At 34.7% G+C, this 21,471-nt stretch overlaps 1 protein-coding gene across 2 annotated transcripts in view; it reads left to right on the top strand.

Moving 5' to 3' along the window:
• Window positions 1-21,471, top strand: part of MARCHF6 (membrane associated ring-CH-type finger 6) — a 44,520-nt gene that overhangs the window by 6,400 nt on the left and 16,649 nt on the right. For both annotated transcript variants that reach the window (XM_071736678.1, XM_071736677.1), the window contains exons 4-14: window positions 8,322-8,465; window positions 9,595-9,667; window positions 11,564-11,732; window positions 13,140-13,332; window positions 13,640-13,701; window positions 15,601-15,633; window positions 17,234-17,285; window positions 18,520-18,578; window positions 19,156-19,236; window positions 20,351-20,419; window positions 20,521-20,595. In XM_071736678.1, coding sequence (XP_071592779.1) covers window positions 8,322-8,465; window positions 9,595-9,667; window positions 11,564-11,732; window positions 13,140-13,332; window positions 13,640-13,701; window positions 15,601-15,633; window positions 17,234-17,285; window positions 18,520-18,578; window positions 19,156-19,236; window positions 20,351-20,419; window positions 20,521-20,595 — 1,010 coding nt within the window. The remainder of the gene's footprint in view (window positions 1-8,321; window positions 8,466-9,594; window positions 9,668-11,563; window positions 11,733-13,139; window positions 13,333-13,639; window positions 13,702-15,600; window positions 15,634-17,233; window positions 17,286-18,519; window positions 18,579-19,155; window positions 19,237-20,350; window positions 20,420-20,520; window positions 20,596-21,471) is intronic.

Genomic DNA, 21,471 nt, shown 5'->3' with positions numbered 1-21,471 from the left:
TTTCATCATCATCAATGAAATACATCAGGCAGGTTATGAAGTAAGATGGCTGTATCTTTATACAGTGCCCAAAGTATTCTTAATTACTTTGTAACTGATGGTAGTAGAAATTAAGTGAGGTCTTTTGTCTTAGAAGCAGGCTAGGCTCATTATTTTGTAGTGTCAGGTTATTGATTGTTGAACATGTAAAGTGGTTCTTGTGCTATGTATTTCTATAATTAAGTTTATTTGTGCTGATTTATTCTTTAAAAATGCTGAACTTGATTCTTCATGATGCAGATATGTAATATAAATTACTTTTTTTTAAATAGATGAGTATGCAGTGTAGAAGATGGATTGGGAAAGATTATGAGGTTTGACTATTTTAGGTTTGTGGTACTGGAAAAATCAAAGCTCCTTATTAAGGTTAAGGTAGTCTCAATTAGAAGGATGGAGCACTCATCCCATCTCCTACTCCTCTTTCACTTCTACTGGTTTTTTTTTTACTATTTTTGTACATTGGTAGAGGAAACTGAGGCTATAAGGAGCCAGATGCTTCAGTTCATATATTTTCTGTTCCAAAAATTCCATAACCGACCTTCCTTCTAGATATTGAGCCTCAGAATTTTTCATTTCTGCCAACAATTAATTAAACACATTAGACCATTTTTATGGGAAATATATAATCTGTTTTACCACTGTGAGGGGAACAGTATATTTTATGTTGATCACAAGCAATGCTTTCAGGTTATTCTTCTTAATTACCACAGAGACCTGTATAAGACATGTCAGAGAAAGGTCATCTGCTTGCAGTTTTTATTTGTTAAACATTTTTATATAGATACTGTATTGCTTCTCTCTGGAAGCTTTACAAATTAGTAATCCCCAGTTCTAGAGCTCCCCACCAGCTAATTAGCCACTTCCAAAATTGCATTCTGCTACTTTGTCCTCTGTGTCTGCAAGACCAGAAAACTGCATTTCAGTCATCTACTAGTTGTTAAAAAGAAAGCTTTTTTGTTGCATATGAAAAAAAAAAAAAACAAAAGCATATGATATTTTTCTTAGGATATAGAAAGAAAAGGATTAGAAGTTCTAAACGAAATGCAATTTATGTGTCACTCTTGATAATAGAAAGCTTATAAACTGTCCTTACCACAGCAGTGTTCCTGCAGGAGCTTAACCTTTGACTGACATAGCTGTTACCAGCATAGTTTATAATTCAGTTGCAGATTACAGGCACATGAGAAAAGTTAATTGAATTACTTTGGCTGAATGTGCTACCCTTTGTCATAGGAGCCTTGAAGTTGTAATAGGTGAACCTCTCTCTTCCCTGTGTAATAGCACACTCACTCCTCCACATTCTGCCTTTAGGAAAGGTCTGCTTATCCTCCTGTCACACACTAGTCACTCCCTAGATTGAGCACCCTCAGCTGGTAATGTTTTCTTCTCGACTTTCTACATCACAGCATGCTTTTTTTTTTTTGACAGGCTGCACACAGTGGTAGCATATATCAGGTACCTAGCACTGATTCCTCCAGCCCCTTCTCCCCCTTGTGTCTTGTTTCATTGTTTTCCTCACACTCAGCACTTTCAATTGATGGTTTTCTTAGCTTTTCTTATCCGTTTTTATTTGGAAGATAATGTGGATATCCAGTTTGGAGACTGGAACTGCTTGTGGAAGCTGGCAAAGAGTTACAGGTGCTGGAGAGAGAATGAAAAGGCAAAGATGGGATTGAAGTATGCTAGTCATCCAAAATGAGGTTGGATCTGGCCTGTAACTATACCAGTTTTAAAGAACTTTGATATAAGTTAATTAGCCATGGAATGAAGTGGAATACACACCACATTAATATCTGTGCTTCAATGGATGGGCACACAGTTGAGAATAATAGTGCAGTAATACCAACAATCCCTCTTTTAGTTTATCTCGGTTTGCTTGTTAAAGTTGTTGCTGTCATTTTATCAAAAATGCTCCCTTGCTAGTTTAAACCTTTGTGTATGGAGTGTTCATAAAATAATCTTAATGCATATATTCTTAAAGTTCTGTACTGTCTTTAATTACGACTTCCTTAGCACTTGAACTGCTAGGTTAGTTACTGTTTGTCAGGAACAAAGGAAGGAGCTTAAGTTCCAACTTGCACCTTGGCAGGAGTATAAAGGAAGTGATTTTTCTTCTAAATAATAGCATCATTCTCTGCAAATGTTTAGTCATGTAGAAAAATGACTCAGTTTTCAAATGCACACTTTGAAGCAAAATTTTTTATGTTTTAAAATTAATGCCTTTTCTGCAGTTCTTCAAGTTATGGATTAATAAAATTTTTTTTAAAAAGTAACTTTGGACATTTTTTAATTATGTCAAGGTGCTTGTTCATTTTTAAATTGCACATTTTCTTTCTGAGATTTTAAAGAGCAAGTACTCTATATTATTTTTCCCTCTCACATGCACTTTACCTGCTAGGATGCACTTTTCTTGACGTCACACTAGGCATTCATAAGCACTGGCCCATGAGAGAAGGTGAGGCTGTGCCTCATGAGAGAAGATAATTTTTAAAGCTTTTTTTCTGTAGAAGGTAAAATCAACATCAATATTTTAACAAATAGAAATACAGTAGATTAGTCTAATCTTTGACTGGAGATTGGGTTAGGTCCATTCTTCTGCTTCATAAGCAGTTCTCTTGATAGTAAGTGGTCAATACAATTACTGTAGAACAGAAGGAAGCCATGTGGGGTAGGATGTTCTTCAGCATATAGATTACCATAATCTGAAATAGGCTTTTGATTTATTCTTACAAAGTATGTAATTGAAAGCTTGGATACACTTGGACCTCACTGTATTGTTGTTATTCTGGTTTGTTATTCTTCCTCTTGTTTACCACCTTTGTTCAAGAGTAACTGTTTGTGTGAAAGTTTGTTGGATCAAGAACAATTTGTTCCTGTGAATCATTTGAATTGATTAACCTCCTAAATGATCCTGTAGCACAACAAGATTCTCCACACTTAATACTTAAGGTTGTTTTCCTTAAGTAGTCCATAAGCCTTGATACTTCTTAAGACCTTATGGATGTGACTAACATAGCTTAATGTGAAAGAGTTCATGGTTCACGGATTTTAAGGCAAAGAAAAATTAGTATCACTGACATAATTGTAAAATACTAAATGATAAATTCCCATTTTTAAGTAACATGCAAAAACAATCACTAAGTATTTGCATCATGTTTGTAGTAACAATTTCCAAGATTTTGGATCTTTATTCTGTAAAAACTTATCTGTAAGAAGCTATGTAATAATATTAAAATGAGTGACCCATTTTGTTGAACTTGCCATTGGAAGTAATTAAGATTTTATTGAAGGATATAATGGGCTATTTTTTTACCTATTATTTTTGACAGTTTAACACTGTAGTCCATAACTTCTTAAAACAAAATGTTTCATGCTGGCACGTCATGCCAGCTTCAGGATACAGAAGAGATACATGAGTGTCATTTCATATATTTTGTTAGACCCATGGCTTGGATGAGAAGGGATGACATTTTTCTCTTTTTACCTGAGCAGTCTAGAGCTACGACTGTGTATGTCTCAGGAGTGTAAAAATGAAACATTGAATGGTTTGGGTTGGAAGGGTCTTTTGAAGATCAAGTCCAACCTAAGGAGTAATTTACAACCCCTGTTTTACCTGTTTATCCCGTGAACTATAAACAATTTTTACTTGAGCTATATAGTCCTATTTCATAACCAGTACACAAGGATGATTGAGGTAAATAGAAAATCTGTGGGTAAGAGGACTTTTAAGTGTGAAGATTCTGTGAAGTAGGCTAAATGACAGTTTTGCGTATTCAAAGAAAGATGTTTTGCTTACTTCCACACTGAGCATACAACTCAGAACATGTTATGGACAAAGAAACAGGCCAGCTTGCATGGGGAAAGAGTAAGAAATTAAGCAGGATGCAGTTACATTGCAGAAACTGTTGAGAAAATGAAGACTATTAAAAAAAAATTGAACCTTCGTAATTTAAAACAGTAGGGTTTTTTGATACAGCGTATGTCAGAAGTCTGTTGCTTTTGTAGTGTCATTCTGCAGCTCTACTTCCTTCAGTGAGAAGTAAAATTATGTGCACTTGTGGGAGGCATTAAATGTGTAGGTATAACATAAACTGGGAAAATATATTTAGGGATCTTTGTTTCCTTTTACAGGAAGATTTGCATTTTCAAAATTTTGTTGGCCAGTAGCATGAAAACTATGGATAACTTTCTGTTGTACTTTATACTACTTCAGCATGATCATATATCTGACTTCTCTGCAAATGTTTGTATGCTTCAGAAAGTATCCATGTTTTACCTAGTGGCAGAACTAGCCATAAATGGGTGAAAAAAACATATTGACACTTACCTGTTTTCATTCATTGTGAGTAAGCTCTTGGCAATAGACCATTGTTCTGGTACCAGTTACACTTTGCTGGTGGTTTGCTGTGAAGGTGAGCTTGCATGGGGATTCTGCTGCTAGAGTGGGACAGGAAAGAGAAGTGAGAGAATTTCAGGGATTAGGAAGAGCCTGATGTTCTTTCTGTATTGGTCAGTTTTTTTCTGTTGTGCAGCTGACATTTGTTACTACAGAGAGTGACAGTGCTCCTGATGTTGCAGCTGCTTTGTTGTCACCTTTTTGTTTTTTCAATGCAAGTAACGAAAGTGAAGTCTGAAACCATCAAAGTTTGTTAATGTATATAGTTACCATTGAAAAATACAGAACATACAGGTATTAAAAAAGCCCCTGTTATTCCTCAGATACTCCTCTGATCAGAGCTTCTTTCTCTACTGCCCATGCCATGATTAGTATCTCTGATATCCCTTTGCAAGGGAAAATGGGTGGGCAGCATAGTTTTCATTTGGATTAAGTCTTCATATTTTGAAAATACTGAGAAAGATGTTACATTGTAGGTGTTATTTTATTTCATAAATTCTGTGGGAATTACAACATTCACATTTGGCAGATTGTCCCTGTTGTGTTTGTCAGAGTACAGGTCTGTGATGTTTGTACTAAGTAGCCTCTGAGGAAATGGAAATTATGAGAAAGCTTTGTGTGATAAACTTAAAGGTACCACTTTGGTAAGATGTAGCACTGGAAACTTTTTTCTTCTGCTTTCCTGTTCTGTTTTGGGGTTTTTTTGTCAGCTGAAATCTATTGACAAATGGTTTCCCTGAAAACTACTAATCATTGTTGTCCTTCTTCCTTACTTTTTCTAGAAAGAAAATGTCTAAAGACAGCCTTGTGTTTTTCCTTCATTGTTTGTGCCTTTCTAATACCAGATTTTTGTCCTGAGCAGTATGCTTTGGAGAAGCAAAATTAGTATTTGTGTTCCTGAAAAAGTTAGACTTATAGAAGGACAGGTGACTCACCACCAGAAAACAATCAGCCAGACAAAAAAAAACCCACCCACATCTAATATTCACAAATAAAACAGCAGTTGCATGGCACAGGTATCCAAAAAGCTTTCTAGTAGTTTTCTCATAGCCTTACCAGCTCAAAGAAGTTAAATTAACACTGTGCAGGCTCACTTATCCTCATCCAGAATCTGTCTGAATTTCATGCTGTAATAGAAAAGAGTAATTGCTCTAGTTGGCTTCTAGTAGAGAGATTTTTATTTAGAGAAACTGTGGTAAACATGCAGGAAATCGGTTTCTCAAACAGATGGGGGATTAGGGGTGGAGGGATGAGGAGGGCAAGTGTGCAAAAGGGAATGAAAAAGATGTGTACTGTGGTGGCAGGGGTCATAGTCTCAGGCCTCTCAGTGGTAGTGGGGAGTAGATAAAAGGGGGAGGAATGTGGAGAGAAAAATGGCAGTAGGTGGCAAACACAAGTGGAGGGATTAGTCCTGAAATGACTGGCAGCAAGCTTTAGTGCTGCAGCATGCTTGCACACCAGTGGTTCCTGTCATGGTAGGAATTCTTGCATTTCAGCCACTCAAATCTTGTAGTATTTAGAAGGGCTTTATCTTATCATTATGGTGTAAAGCTTCTAGTGGTAGGAGCTTTATGTATTTTGAGGTGTTGCAAAGCAGAGGAAAAATTGCAGTCTCCCTCTCCTTCCCTTCACCCTGAACAGCTCCTGAAATCATAAAAATTAAAATTATTAAAATGTGGGGATGTTAAAATCTGGGATGCTTGTCTTCTCTAAGAAACAGCTACATTGTGTGTTTATTTGAATACTCAGTTCAGTTATAATCCTGAGGCCTTTAGAAAAATCAGTATGGAGAGGTTCTAGAGTTGTTCATAACCATTTCAATTCCACCAAGTTAGGATAAGCAGCCTTTTTTACAGTCCCCTGTGTGTGTTCACTCCTGAAAGATGCATTTTTTCAAAAAGCTTGACCCTCCCCACTTTCCACTAAAAATAAATATTGCTGCTAAGTTAATATTTTCCTTGCAGCGTCTGTTGCAGTTCCAAAGTGTTGATAAAAATTAATTTTTTTAAAATAAAACAACATAAGCCTTAAAGTATCTGCTGAGTACAGCTTTGTCTGAGTGATATCATGAATGTGTAATAAATTCACTCTAGGTAGATATTCTTTTAGAATCCTTAACAAGGGTGTGCTTGTCTGCTCAGATAGTTTTCCAGAGTGATTGTTCAGTGTGAGCTGAGATCATTAGTAAGTTTTCAGTTGGCATTTTCTGTGGTTTGCAATCTGTTTCGGCAATACAGAAATGACAAATTGCTAGACAGTGTCAAAATATGTTTGTGTCCTGCTTTCAATTTACTGCTCTGTATTCTCAAAGGTACACTTCTACACCCACAGCTACTACTTAAAAGTATAACTAGATGTATATTTTTAGGGGTTTTTGAATTTATTTATTTTTTTTACAAATTCCAGTTCCCTGCCAAACATCCAACAATTAAGAACTTTTTAAATTTAAAACCAGTTAGTATTTGTCTTTTGATTACTGTTTTGTTGTTACTTATGTTGTTGGAGTTCACCAAACTCTCCACATTCTTTGGCTACTTCTGCATGTTGATAGTACTTTTCTGTGTTGTTGTGTTCTCTGTATAATATAGAAACTTAGGGAAATACCCCTGAAGAGAATAGGGCGTTTTTTGTCTCTAGAGGCTTCCTCTCTGAGATTAATAAAAGGATTATTAGGAATGTAAGTAAAGATGGCAGGGGTTCTTTCATTAGAGAAAAGGGGCGAGGGGAAGGAAGCAGATCCATTTCATAGAGCAGTAATTTTCAGACTTGTAAGTCAAAGATTTATCAAGAGAGGGAAGGAAAACTTTTCTCTAGTAGTTTTCATGTAAATTGAGCTTCCTTATGTAATTAAAAGTATATATTTTAAAAAGTAGTCTATTAATTAAATGTATTAAGTCTTCAAGCTCAGCTGCTTCCAACATATCTGTTAAACATTTGGACAGCACTATCTTTGTGCAAATTCTAGCTTATTTTCTTTATTCAAATCTGGTATTGGTAATGTACATTACCATTTCTTGGCATCCATATAAGCACGAAGAAGATAAGGAAATCTAATGAAATTGTTAAATTGCTAGAAGTTGTTTGCAAAAGAAACCCTGTCACTGGTTTTCCTGGCTTTTGAGTGGGGAAAATTTTATGTAGTATATAGGTGTTGAATTTTAAAAAGTTAAGAAAATTTACTATTATAAAACTGTCTGTACAGACTGAGAGATTTGCATTGTGTTCTGTAGTAGGGGTGACCTTTGCAGAAGAAATAATGCATGATATTAAATAAATATTGGTTGAAACTAAAAGTCATCCTATGTCAATGTCAGTATCTTTAGATAATTAATTTGTTCCCTTCCATTCATTCCTGTGTGGTTTTTTCATTTTACTCTCTTTTATTTTTTTTGTGTGTTGTTGGATAGCAAGTGAAATCTTAAATTATCTTGCATAAACAAATTGACAGTATGCAAAATTGCAAATTGCTTTTTTTCCTTCTGCTCTTTCCTTGAACTAGATTTATAACTAGCACACAGGGATATCTTTAAGGTAGTGATGAGTGGGAGGGCTTCTGTATTTGCAGTCTGCTTTTTCTCGTAGGCTTGAGCTTATTTTGAGATAATCAGAGTTTACGGTTGATAAGTAAAGGTATTAAGAAAACTTCTCTAAGTCAAAAACTAGCACAGAGTTTGTTTATTTTTCCATTCCACTCAGTACACAATGTAACAAAATCTGTCATGTGAAGTTCTTTTTGTTATTTATTTAGTGTAACCTCTTGGGAATCTGTAAAATATGCTTATTCTAGTAAGCTTTTGCCAAATACAAACATTTTGTATTTGGCAGGACTTTCACATAAATGCTTCTTTAAAGGAAGAACTGTTTCATAAGTGCCTTTTTTACGCAGTTTATTCCCCAGATATGCCTTCACGGCTTCCAATCCAAGACATCTTTGCTGGACTGGTTACAAGTATTGGCACAGCAATACGATACTGGTTTCATTATACACTTGTGGCCTTTGCATGGTTGGGAGTAGTACCTCTAACTGCATGTAAGTATTAATTTTTTGTGCTATAATAGTCTTATTCTCAGGAAAATACGTCACTTTTTGCAACTAAGTTTTTTGAGATCATTGTTTAACTAAACAAAAATAAATTATAAATTTAAAAACATTATTTCACTGATTCTTTTCACTTTGAAGTTCTAGTTATTAGACAGTACAATTCAGAAAGGTGTTAAGAGATAGGAGAAAATGTATGAAAGGGCTTTTAAACTTCCTATTTCGATGAAATGCTTGGTTTAAGTTATCTTCTTTTAAATCTATATGAAAGGTTTTAGGTGATGCTATTTTTTAATAGAAAAATTTTCCTGGTTTTTTCTAACCATCTGTAACTGAAATGGCAATGCTTTTTTTTAGTATAAAAAGCAAAATTCCTTTATAGTAATACATACATTGATTAGTAAAACTCCCCTTAAAATCTTGAAGGCATATAAGAAGTACAGGTATTTAACAGAAAAAGAGAGCATACATTTAAATTACTGTAGTATCCAGTTTGAAATTCACTTTCCAAATAGAAATGGAAAGCAAGCTATTGATGTTTCAACAAGCTGAAAATATAGAGATGAAAAAAGGCAAAAGGGACATAGTGTTCAGTCAAGAAAATGAGTGAAATTGCATCTTTCCAAACGTTAATATATGTCTTGAACTACAGAGCAAGGAGCCAGTAAATGTATCTCCCCAAACACTTTCTCAGTATGTTCTGTGCTTTTATTTGTAGCTGTCAGTGGCTTAGTTTGAGAATAGCACAGTACTGGCATCAGCTATAGAAAAGTGATTCTGTTTCTGCAGCCTGTCCTTCCTGTGCAAGGAAAAGAACTTTTCTGGGCATGGCATGAACAAGCTTTACAAACTGCTCTGCATTAAAACTAAAAAATACTTCAGATTTCTTCCTTGGATCTTTAGAAGTGTTTTGGTTTTCTACCACTGCCTTTCTAAACAAAAATGCCATACGCTTTTCTTACCAAAACTTCTGGGACAGCAGAATCACATTCAATAGATTAATTAAGGTAGTTATGTTTCATAACTCTCTAAAAACCTAATGCTTGCTCTTCAGTACTATCAGAATGTTACCACAAGCCACCACCTACAACTTACACCACACTTCTGTTTCTTCATGTAGGTCGTATCTACAAGTGCTTGTTTACTGGCTCTGTGAGCTCACTACTGACACTGCCATTAGATATTCTGTCAACGTAAGTACTTAAATAGTTTGCAAATAATTTTTCTAGTCAGGTTACTGTGAAAATACTTGCTTTGGAACCTTTCTTTCAGTTATGCTTGTTATCTTCCATGATCTTACATGAACAACTGTCGATTACCCTTGGTATAGCGGAATGTATGGTCAACAGTATTACAGTAGAAAACATTTCACTTTAAAGTTCTGTTATTAAGGATCCTTGGAGATGAAAAACTCACTTTACAAAATGAGTAAATGAGTCCTGGTTAATGAAGATTTGGTTTTGATGTTAAGAAAATTTATGTTGCAAAATTACACTATAAGTTTAAAAACCAATTTCCTACAGTTCAAGTTGTATGACGCATAGTAGGGTATTATATGTATACTGTTCATAATATTGTCACATTCTGTTTGCTTTGTTACATTTTTATATTTTTAATTTAATGTTAACCATCACTAGTCTTACATGGTAAGAGTTATTTTATCAGATTGCCTTCTAGCTGATACTTAGATTTTAATGCTTTAGTCACCACATGCAGTTGAATATTGTCTTTTTTGGCCTTTCTAAAATCAGTTTTACTTAATCAGTAAATACCAACACAGCAGTTTCTGATTCTTTTTTTATTATTATTATTCTTTTGAACCCAAGGAACTGAAACTCAGATTTAGTAGAATCATTTGTACACGAAGCAGATTTTGCATTAATGTCCTGTGGGGTTCAGCTAAGTCATCCCAATTAGGCTATTTGATTTGAGACATCAGGTCATGTTGCATTTCAGTAATTTAATTTTTATTAATGGATAGAGATTCTTGCTTGAGATTAATAATACTATTTTTCCAGCTACCTCCCAGCCAGTGTAGAGTTTGGTTTTAATTTTCTGAAAAGAAGCTTAAACAACTCAACTTAGAGTATCTCTGCTTGTGCTTCACAGTCGAGGGGTAAAATTAAGGACTTAAGGATGTTGTCAGATATTAATGGCATGTGAAGCTGTGTGTTGGCATGTATTTCACTTTTTGTTTTGGACTTCTTGCTGTGCAGACAAAAGTATTTGTGCAGCTGCATGGAGACTGATACTGCTTTGCAGATGGCAGAGTACCATGACATACTTCTTTCTTACCTTACAGAATGTATTGTAGTTAGTTTCCTGAGCTGATTCACCTGGAGTAAACAAGTAGGAGGGAACTACCTGGAATTGGGGATGAAGGTTGCTTAAGCAGTTTAAGTGTCTCGTTGCATGAAACCTTAGTTTCAGTTGGCTAACTGAACGTTGTTTAGCTGGTGTGGATTTTTAAAGTAAAGAGGTTTTATCTAGGATAAAAGACTACCAGATATGTAGAGCAGTTGAAGACAAATCCTGCAATTTCATTCTTTTGGTTAGGGTAGCTCAACAGATAAAATGTTTCAGTGGGCTGGATACTATGCATCTAGCCATTTGAATAGACCTCTTACTATAGCAAGCTGTTTGCTTAGTGACTGTAATGTTTCTTTAGTTATTCTTGAAGATTCTTTTTCCTGAACTACTCTTGAAGCTTTTCTTATTGTGTTAGGTCCTGTTTTGTAGAAACGTTTATATTTAAGCAGTAATAACTTCACAAAGCAAACCAGAGGGAAATAAAACCTTTTTCAAATCCATGTTTATCTTGGCACTTAAAACCATTTGTACACAGTTGCAATCAACCTTCCTAAAAGAACCTTATTTGAACAGATTTTTTTTTAGTTAAATAAAAGCTGTGTCTAGATATTTTCTTTGCCTTGACACACAAATTCAGCATTTTGCACAAATGCTTGGACTAGGAGGATCTGTGTTTGCGGCAGTTAAATCTTACTAGCAAAATATATTTTATATATTCTATATTTTATATATATATATTATATATATTGGTGATTGTGGGTTTTTTCTTTCTTCACCAGGGAGAACTTGCTGGCTGACTGTTTGCAGGGTTGTTTTGTGGTGACATGCACTCTGTGTGCATTTATCAGCCTTGTTTGGTTACGCGAACAGATCGTTCATGGAGGAGCACCACAGTGGTTGGAACAAAATCAGCAACAGCCACTCAATGGTGTTGGTCAACAAAATGAGGTAAAATCTAACGGCTCACTTGTTCATGATAAATTTAGAAAATATGTTTTCACTAATAAATATATTCTCAGAAGCCAACAGTAATGTTATTTTACTACATTGTGTCTTTATTTCTACGTTAGCTGAAGCTGAACATGTGTTCCTGTGTAAACGTGAAGTTCTGTAAAATGGAATGTTAATGGATTTGTTGTATTTGCAAAATAACTTCAGCATTTTATAGATTCTTATGCCTGTATCTTTACCCTTTTTAAAGATAAGTTTGTGCATATAAAGCTGAATTTTCAGGCATTGTCAATGAAGATATAGCTTGCTTTTGCTTTGTCTATTTCTGAAGTATTCCAGTAGTTCATGAGGTAACATTTCACTGTTATCAGAGCAGCTGGAAGTTTTGTTGAAACCTCTGAAGTTGGAGCTTCTCTGCCCTTCCACCCCGTAATACACAAACATGCACTCCTTCAATGCTTAGAGGAGTCTCCTGGGAACAAGAAGAGATTATATAAGCTATATCTTCATGGGGGCAAATAATTTAAATTTAGTTTTCTTTTGTAATGAATGTTATGTTTTTTAAGACAGTGATAGAGGTCCTCAGATTGACTGGCTTGGTTTGGCTTTGAATTACTATTTTCTAGTATAATGATTGCTCTCATAAGATCAAGAGAGAGTCCCTCTCTATAGAGCACTGGTGAGGCCACATCTGGAGTGCTGTATCCAGATCTAGACTCCCCCAGTACAAAAGAGACATGGACATAGTGGAGTGAGTGCAATGAAGAGCCAGCAAAAGTGATTAAAAGACTGGAGCATCTGATATATGATGAGAGGCTGAGAGCTGCAGCTGTTTAGCCTGGAGATGGGAAGGCTCAGGGTAAACCTTACCAGTGCATATAAATGCCTGGTGGGACGGGTATAAAGAAGACAGAGACAGTCTTCTTGGTAATATTGAGAGTCAGGACAGCAGGCAGTAGGCTCAAATTAAAACACAGGAAATTCCATTTAGACAAAAAATAAGAAAAAACCAAACAAACCCACAGAAAAAACAGGTGTAGGAGGTTTTTTTAACTCAAAAGTGTGATATGCAATTAGAATGAGTTGCTCAGAGAAGTTGTGAAGTCTTCATCTCTGGAGTTACTCAAAAGCCAGCTGGAAGAAGCACTGAGCAACCTGCTGTAGCTGACACTGCTTTGGGTATATGTGTTGACTAGATTATCTCTAGAGGCTCTTTCCAGCCTCAGCTAGTCTGAAGAAGTCTGTTTCCCTTCCCCTTTTAAAAGGTTTAGTGGTGCCAAATGTAATGCTTATCTGAAAAAATACATTATTAATGTTTTAATACTATTTTTTTTTCAATATACAGGATAAAAGTATGGAGGGAGGTTGATCAATTTAACTGAATACTAAATCCTGTTTCTGCAGGCTCAGGCTGTTGTAAATGGAGGTGCTGAGGTTGCTGTGCTTGATCAACCTGCTAACCCAGCTGCTGAGAATGTAGTTGTAGGTGAGAACCCTGAAATTCAAGAAGAACAAGTAGATGAAGAGGAAGAGGATAATGAAGATGAAGAAGATGCTGTAGTTGAAGATGCAGCTGATGCAAACAATGGAGCACAAGGTAACAGGTGACTCAAAACAGTAATGTTCTAGTTCTTTTTAAATGTAAATGCAACCACTAAAAATAAAACTGTCGTAATACAGGGAAGCTGTAAATTCCCACTTCAGCTAATGTATCTTGGTTTTGCAAATGCCAAGCCAAGTATTTCCATTGAGCACTGAAGCATTTGATGCTGAAAAGCAATCAGCAGTTGGGAGTTGAATGTTATGTGCTTAAGTATTTTTGTTCATTAGAAGCATAGCATGGAGTCACTACGTCTTCTTTTGGGTGAGTGTAACAGCTGTGATAATGGCCATTGTCTCCTCAGATGACATGAACTGGAATGCTTTGGAATGGGATCGAGCAGCAGAAGAGCTTACTTGGGAGCGAGTGAGTAAGAATCCTTTTCTTGAATAATTCAGACTCATGCTTGAAATGCTTTGTAGTATTGCTGTGTTAAAATCCATTTGGGATAGTTTTGAATACCATTGTCTAGTGTGAAAATTACCAGTGGGCGGCTTTGGTGACCTAAAACAAGTATTGTATTAAACCCAAAATGCTATTATGCTACTTATTAATATTAAAAAGGCATTTCTTTGATTTTTAAATGCAGTTGCAGCTTAAAGCATATTTTAGCACTAATGTTTCTGAAGTCTTCACATTGATCAGGTTTAGAAATTATTTGTAGCTTGCATTCAGAAGGCTAGGCCAGTTTAGGAGCATACAGGTGTTGCATTATGTGTAGTTTAATGCTCAATTTTTATATTTGTGAAAGTATTAAGCTAAAGAAAAGAACTAGGAATTTTGATTAATTCACTTTATGTGCATATTTGCAAAAGACAGATTATTTCTTAAAAAATGATGGGGCATTTTAATGTAACATTACTTACACATTAGAAATTCCATAGTGTGAGATGCATGTACATTGTAATCAAAGAGGAGTCTAGAGACTCAGCACTGAGTTTTTTGGATTACAAGTAAGCACATCTGAGTTCAAGCTCACCATATGCAGTAAAATCTCCCCAGAGGTGATTTGCCTGTGGCAGAGAGTTGCAAAGCTAGTCACTGTATACCTAAGCTGTAATACAGTTTTTGCCTATGTTGCAGTGTAGTAGAAATAACAGTTTTCATTACAAAGGACAGGTCTTGTTTTATATCATGTGAAAACAACTTGGTTTGTTTTGAAAGAAGGTTGTTAGTGAAAAAGGGCATAGATACATTCAGATTTCTGAACCATTCTCAAGCTCAAGAAGCCAGTTGGAAATGCTGATATACTTGTAGCTGAAAATGTTTTGATTCCTCTCCATGAGTATAGCAATCAGTTTCAGCAAACTCTCATAACCATTTGTAATCCTGTGTGTTCACATGGGCAATAGATATCTAGTCAGCATTGAATATTGAAAGTGGGGTAGGCTTTTCTGCTGTTTCATGTTGTGAAAACAGCATGCAACCTTCCTGAATTTTCAAAAATATTTTCATCTTGGTTTACTATGTGCAACTTTAGTCTTGAAACTTAGTACAAAATCCTGGTACAAAATAACCATGAAGGTCATACTTTACAGCAGTTAATTGTGGAGTTGGAGTCTATGAATTGAAATAGTAAGAGATCCTTGAAATGGAGAAAGGAGAGTTGTTTTTTTATTCTTTTTTCAAAATAAGTTCATTTTTGGCTCTCCTGTGGACACTTCCAGGAACAGCTGTGCAGACTGAGGGAGGATTTGTTTCCTGTCTTCCCAATTCTGGTCAAAACTTAGTAACAGTGTTGCAAAATTATCCTGTTACTTGTTGCTTTTATACATACAAGGTAAAATACTAGTCTTTGAGTTTTTTGTCAGTGAAAACACAAGCTGATACTTGGCAATTAGAAGGCAAAAATAAATGCTCTTGTGGTTTAATACTGAGTTGTTCAAACATGTTTTTAAATGACAGTTCAGTCACTCTAATCTTTTGTGAGTACATAATCTTTGTCAGAGTCTTCAGTGTTTTGGAGAAAAATAGCCTATAAAAAATAACTACATGTTTGCATTCTGGCTGGTGTAAATACATGTGCATTAAGATATTCCAAATGTATCTCACTGCCTTTGATCAACTGAGTTTACTGTGTTGAACAAGAACTTTGTTTCTGTCTTTAAGAATTTGTATTCACGTTCTGTTGATAGATCAATGCAATAAAAAAAAAAAAAAGCTTTTGACCATATTGAACATTAAAAGTTGGTGTGAAAGAGGCTCATTGTAGATACGTGTTGCTTAGTTTTTCTGATGATTAAATAAAACTAATTTTCTTCACAGATGCTTGGACTTGATGGATCTCTGGTTTTTCTAGTAAGTGAAATCCTGCGTTTCATGAATTTCTGTAGGAGCTTTTTTTTTCCTAAGAAGTAAACTATTTTTTAAAATTACATAATTTTATTTGAAGTCCCTATTTTCACGTGATATGTATTATTTAAAAACAATCATGTTCAAGCAAACTGTCTTTTAGGAGATTCATAGACTAATGTGTGACATAAAAGTGTAAATTACCCATTTAGTGAAGTTACACATAAAAGTGTAATTTGTTAAAAAACACAAGGTAGCATCAGATCACATACTCCACTGAAAATAAAAGACCATTTAAAAACCACATATACTGAAAATGCATAATCTGGCCTTTCCTAGTTTTACCTTTTATATTGTAGTTAAAATAGTGTCCTCATTCAGACTTCTCTGATTTAACCTGATGCCACCATCACATCACTAGAGAATTTTTATTGTAGACGAGATTTTAAATTTTAAGATGCCCAATTATGTTTCAGGTCTTTATTTGTAGTGTTCTTGCTCCTCCCTATGATTTTTCCATTCTTAAATATTGTTTTGATTTCTGTTAGTATCAAATCTGTTTTTAAAATCTTGACAATTGTCAGCCTATCTCATGGAGCATGTATCTTTTTAAAATGGCTCCAAAAATCTTTATGATTATGATAATTTAGCAAAGCAGTCCTAAAAAGGTTGTTGGCCTTTTTCACACTTGTCTGTGGCTGAACCTGTCTTGATTATCTCTCTGATGAACTCTTGCACACGTAATGCATCTCTTCTATTGGGCTTTGTTACAGTTTATTTGAAGGGCTCTCTGCTGCCCATCTTGACTGTTGGTGATGTCTAGAGCTGACTTCAGGGTCAGAAGAGAGGGAGTGCAGAGTTGATGGCAACAGAACTTTAGCCCATCACAGTTACATTCATTGTGTATTATCTGCCAGATCACACGCTTTGAAAAGAGAAGTAGTTTATATTATAAAGGGAAAAAGATCTGTGCTCTCCTCCAGCAGTATAAATTTTACTTTATTTAATATTTGAAAAAAATACAATTCTTAAATATGTGTTTATGTGATAAATATCTAAGAACACATTGGTAAAAATCAGTGTGTTTATTAGACAAATATCTCAAGTTTGAAAGTAATTGTCTCATATTTCAATGTAATGTCTCATGTTAAAATGACGTAGTAATGTGATATCATTTCTAGAGTGGGAACTGTCAGTTTTGGTAACAGGTTTCTTGTAACAAAACCTAATTGTTAAAAGTTCAGATGGATGTTTTCTTTTTTATAAAACAAGTGCCCAGATACATTTCTTGGAATATTTTTGAGGGTGGAACTATTTATATCTATTTTAAAAAAGGTATGATTTTTACAAAATAAGAATGTTAAATCAAATACAAATGCAAGGTACATGTCCATGAATGTAAACATATGCTTTCATAAACTGTCCTGGATGTTTTGGCCTCTGTGTTAGAGCAAATGTCTTGGTTCTAATATGAGATGTGCAAGCTCTGGTAATAATAGGCTGTTGAAATAAGAAGTTCAGATATGAAACTAGAGCCACTTATTTAAATGACTGATATTTATGTACTGTTTCCTTGTTCTTTTCCTCTCCTCCCTACTCTTTGCAGGAACATGTCTTTTGGGTGGTATCTTTAAATACGCTGTTCATACTTGTGTTTGGTAAGTATCAATCACTCTTAGGTTTTAGAAGATCCTTCTTCATGATCTTCTAAATGAATCTTCTTCATCTAAATGATCTTCTTCACTAATCAGCCAGGTTAATTTTACGGATGTTATCTCAGAATGAATGGAAGTTGTGACATCTAAAAATGGAACCACAAACAAACAGGGAATACATAATACAAATAATACATCTTTATTGCTTCTAATTTTGTCATTTTAATTCCTTTAAGTGGATACATTTAAAATACAAATCTACCAAAAGTTTAATGATGTCAAGCAAAACACAGAAAATAGTATGTTTGGAATACTGTTAAATTAAAGGAGAAACCTCATGGAATTTAATTTATGAGTAAATGCAGTGCTTTTAGGAATGGCTAGGATTTTTTTTTTAGATGACTTTTTTAATCAAGAATGCATTTTTGGAGTTTAAAATTACGAGGGAAGGAGACACACAAGAATGTCACTGTGCAGAGTTGCTAAATATACTGTCATTTTGTGTGCAAAATTACTGCAGAACAACTTTCCTTAGATAATGCAACCTAGACTGACTTAAGTTTTAGAAAACAGTAAATTCTAATCAGTAGTGTATTTTACTTTATTTTCCTTTCTCCTTCCTGTAGATACTGAGACTGAACTTCAACTTTAAAAGTTTGCAAGGCTTTCTATTTCTAGTATAAGATAGGAAAATTTCTGTGTTCCAGTTCCATGTATAATTAGTGCTAGGAACATTTCTTGGACATAAACTTGTCACATCTTAAAAAAAATAATTTAAAAAAAAAATCCCTGAACTGTACATATATATTTCTGAGTCATTTGAACCATAAAAGAAAAGGGTAGAATTCCTGCGTTTTGTTTAATAGCAGTAAGGTTCCCCTTGAAATGATCTGTAATTATTCTTTATAGTTACTGCTTATAGTATGTATTGTGAGTTTGCATTTCCATTCAGGGTTTAATGCAGAATGCAGGGTAAAAACTCCATGATATTTTTTTAAGATTTTCCTTAGATGCATTAGGCTGTGATTCAGAGATTATTATTTTTCATGTATATTCCTAAAATTACAGAAATATAGCACTAGCAAATATTTGTGGAGGAAGTAACTTTTTTAGTTGTTTTCACAAAATTAATGAGAAATAGAATAATTAGTGTGTTACAGTACACATCCTGCAAATAAGACTCCGTGTAGCAATTTTTATAGCCTTTTTTCCCCTTCTTTTTTGCTTACCTTTGCAGCATTTTGTCCATACCACATTGGTCACTTCTCCATTGTTGGCCTGGGCTTTGAGGAGTATGTAAGTATTGATTGATAATTTCAAAATGAAAAACTGCTATTTATTAAAGGTGGTATTTTTGTAGCATCATTCCACTTTTATGTGTGATCGCAAAAGTAACGTGGGGTGTCTCAGTTTTTTTCCTCCTCAAACCTTTATTAATTGATGGTTAAAAATGTTCTATCACTCTTTCCCACTTCCTCCATTATTTATGTTTCATGTGAGGTTTTGTCCTTTTACATAAAAATGGTACTTTTTGAGGTTTTTTTAACAAACTCTTGGTTTAATTGTTTTATTTGTGTACTGCGTAATTTTCATAGCTGATGATAATGAGTAAGTAAAAGCTAGGATGTAGCAAGTTAGTGTTAAGGTGACACTTTTTGTTTGTAGAGGTTACTTCAGATTTTAAGAAAATATTTTTCCAGTAAATGTAAATATTTTCTACTTTTGAGGGAGATACTGAAAAGCTACTAGTGTATTGAAATACGTAAAATCTAAAGAAACTTGCTTTTCTTCGTTATTAGCTAAGATTTGGAATTCATCATTCTTTCATAAAAAGGAGATGTAATCTTGAACTTTCTCTTCTTTTCCTCTCCAGGTTCAAGCATCTCACTTTGAAGGCCTGATTACAACCATTGTTGGATATGTTCTGCTAGCAGTGACTCTAATTGTTTGTCATGTATCCTTTTGTCAGTATTTGCCTGGTTCAGATTTTACATGTAAATTGTTTTTCTGGATATACTTTGAGGACACAAAGACATGATGCAGATACAGTTGATTTACCATTTTGGTCTGCTCATTTGGTGAAATTAGAAAGTCTCTTCTGTTCTGTTGGCCATTTAAAACTTGTCAGTGTGACTGCATTCTTCAGAACACGTGCACACGTTCAACAGAACAAAATCATAGGCTTTTATGCTTGCTCGAAGACCTCCAACCGAGTTTTGAAGGTCTGTATGAGAAAATAAAACCACTGGTTTTCTATCTCACTGCCTTATGCTGTACTGTGTAGTTCTTATACTGGACTATATAGTTGCAGCAGAAAAAGAAATGGGATTATAGGAAAATACGTAGGGTATGATGGGAAGTTTATTCACATCTCTAATTCTACCAGATCTTTAGAAAGTATGTTGTTTCTTTTTTTATGTTTCTGAACCACTGACAGTTTGCAACAAGAATTCCAGGTTTACCTTTATTATTACAGAGCAAATCAAGTAATGGCAGACTGCTGAAAGCTGTGGAAGTAAAAAGTCTTCATTCTAGCTCCATGTTTTTTAAAGAGACTACACCAACTTCAATTTGAATCAGTAAATATTTGCTATTTTTTTCTGTTCAAGAGTACATGAAGCTAACATAAACATAAGACAACTAATGTGCAGTGCAAATGTAAAACAGTTGATTGCCATGTATCTGTTTTGCCTCCTGAAAAAACCCACAAAAAACCCACAAAAAAACCCACAAACCAAGACTGCGTGAAAAGGAAAGCTACCTTTTTTTCTTTTTTTTTTTCTTTTTTTTCTTTTTTTTTTCTTTTTTTCTTTCTTTTTTTTTCTTTTTTTTTCTTTTTTTTTTTTTAATTTATTTTTATTTATTTTTTGATTGATTTGAGGTGCATGTTTGGGGTGCAGCACATCAGATTATGACTTCTGGAGTCACAGAAAATTGTGAAAAAATGTAGTCCTGATAAAATTCATACTTCCTATTTCACTTCAGTCTTTTATAATAGAATGTAACATAATATAATGTAACTATGTTAAAGTATTTTTCAGTTTTATTTTCTTGACAAAACTATTCAGGGCTTGGCAGCACTTGTTAAGTTTCAGCGATCACGTCGTTTATTAGGAGTTTGCTATATTGTTGTCAAGGTAATCCTATTTTTTTGTATGTAAAAAACCCCCTAAAACCTCAATTTTCTTGGCAATTTTTGTTAAACTACCAAGATGTTATTTTCTCTTTTTTCATAAAGGTTTCCTTGTTAGTGGTTGTTGAAATTGGTGTGTTTCCTCTCATCTGTGGCTGGTGGCTGGATATATGCTCTTTGGTAAGAACTGAAGACGGGCTGAGGCTGTGAGAGTTGGGGTTATTCCGACCAGGGAAGAGAAGTCTTTGGGAAAACATTATAAGTGCCTTTCCAGCACCTGAAAGGGGCCTACAGAAAAGCTGTGGAATGGCTTTTTACAAGGGCATATAGCAATATGACAAGGGGGAAAGTGTTTCAAACTGGAAGAGGGTAGATTTAGGTTAGACCTTGGGAAGAAATTCTGTACTGTGAGGGTGAGGCACTGGCACAGGTCGCCCAGGGAAGTTGTGGCTGCCCCCTCGCTGGAAGTGTCCAAGGCCAGGCTGGATGGGGCTTGGAGCAACCTGGTCTGGTGGGAGGTGTCCCTGCCCATGGCAAGGGGTTTGGAACTAAATGATCTTTAAGATCCCTTCCAACCCAAACAATTGTGTGATTCTATGAAATGGGATAAAATCTTTTTAATGATGTCTTATATTTAAAGGAAAAAAGTCCTGGAGAGAAGAGCGTTGTTGGTAGAGATTTGAAAGCACTCTTTTCTTTTTATAAACATAGTATTTCCAGTTTTTTAGGTACTGCTCAATGCTATTTTTTTTTTTCTTTTAAGTTGATAAATACAAATTAACGTGCTATGATTAAAACAATAAGATCTTAATTCTTTTTACTGCATTTACAGGTCCCCCATGATAATCAAATTCTGTCCTGAAAAAAGTACTATTTTAGCCTTAGTGGAAATAGAATTTCACTTGAGGGAATATAGTTATTTGCTTCTATTATAGTGCCCCTTTGTTTGAACTGATTTATAACTTATGTAGTGTATGGTGGTATTGGAGCTGACTTATTTCTTACTTCTGTCAAAGAATCATTTCTGATCAAATTATCTAATTATTTGTTGTTCTT

The sequence above is a fragment of the Heliangelus exortis genome, chromosome 2, assembly GCF_036169615.1.
Source record: "Heliangelus exortis chromosome 2, bHelExo1.hap1, whole genome shotgun sequence".
In the NCBI taxonomy this organism is placed as follows: Eukaryota; Metazoa; Chordata; class Aves; order Apodiformes; family Trochilidae; genus Heliangelus; species Heliangelus exortis.
This window is presented reverse-complemented; position numbering and strand designations above follow the sequence as displayed.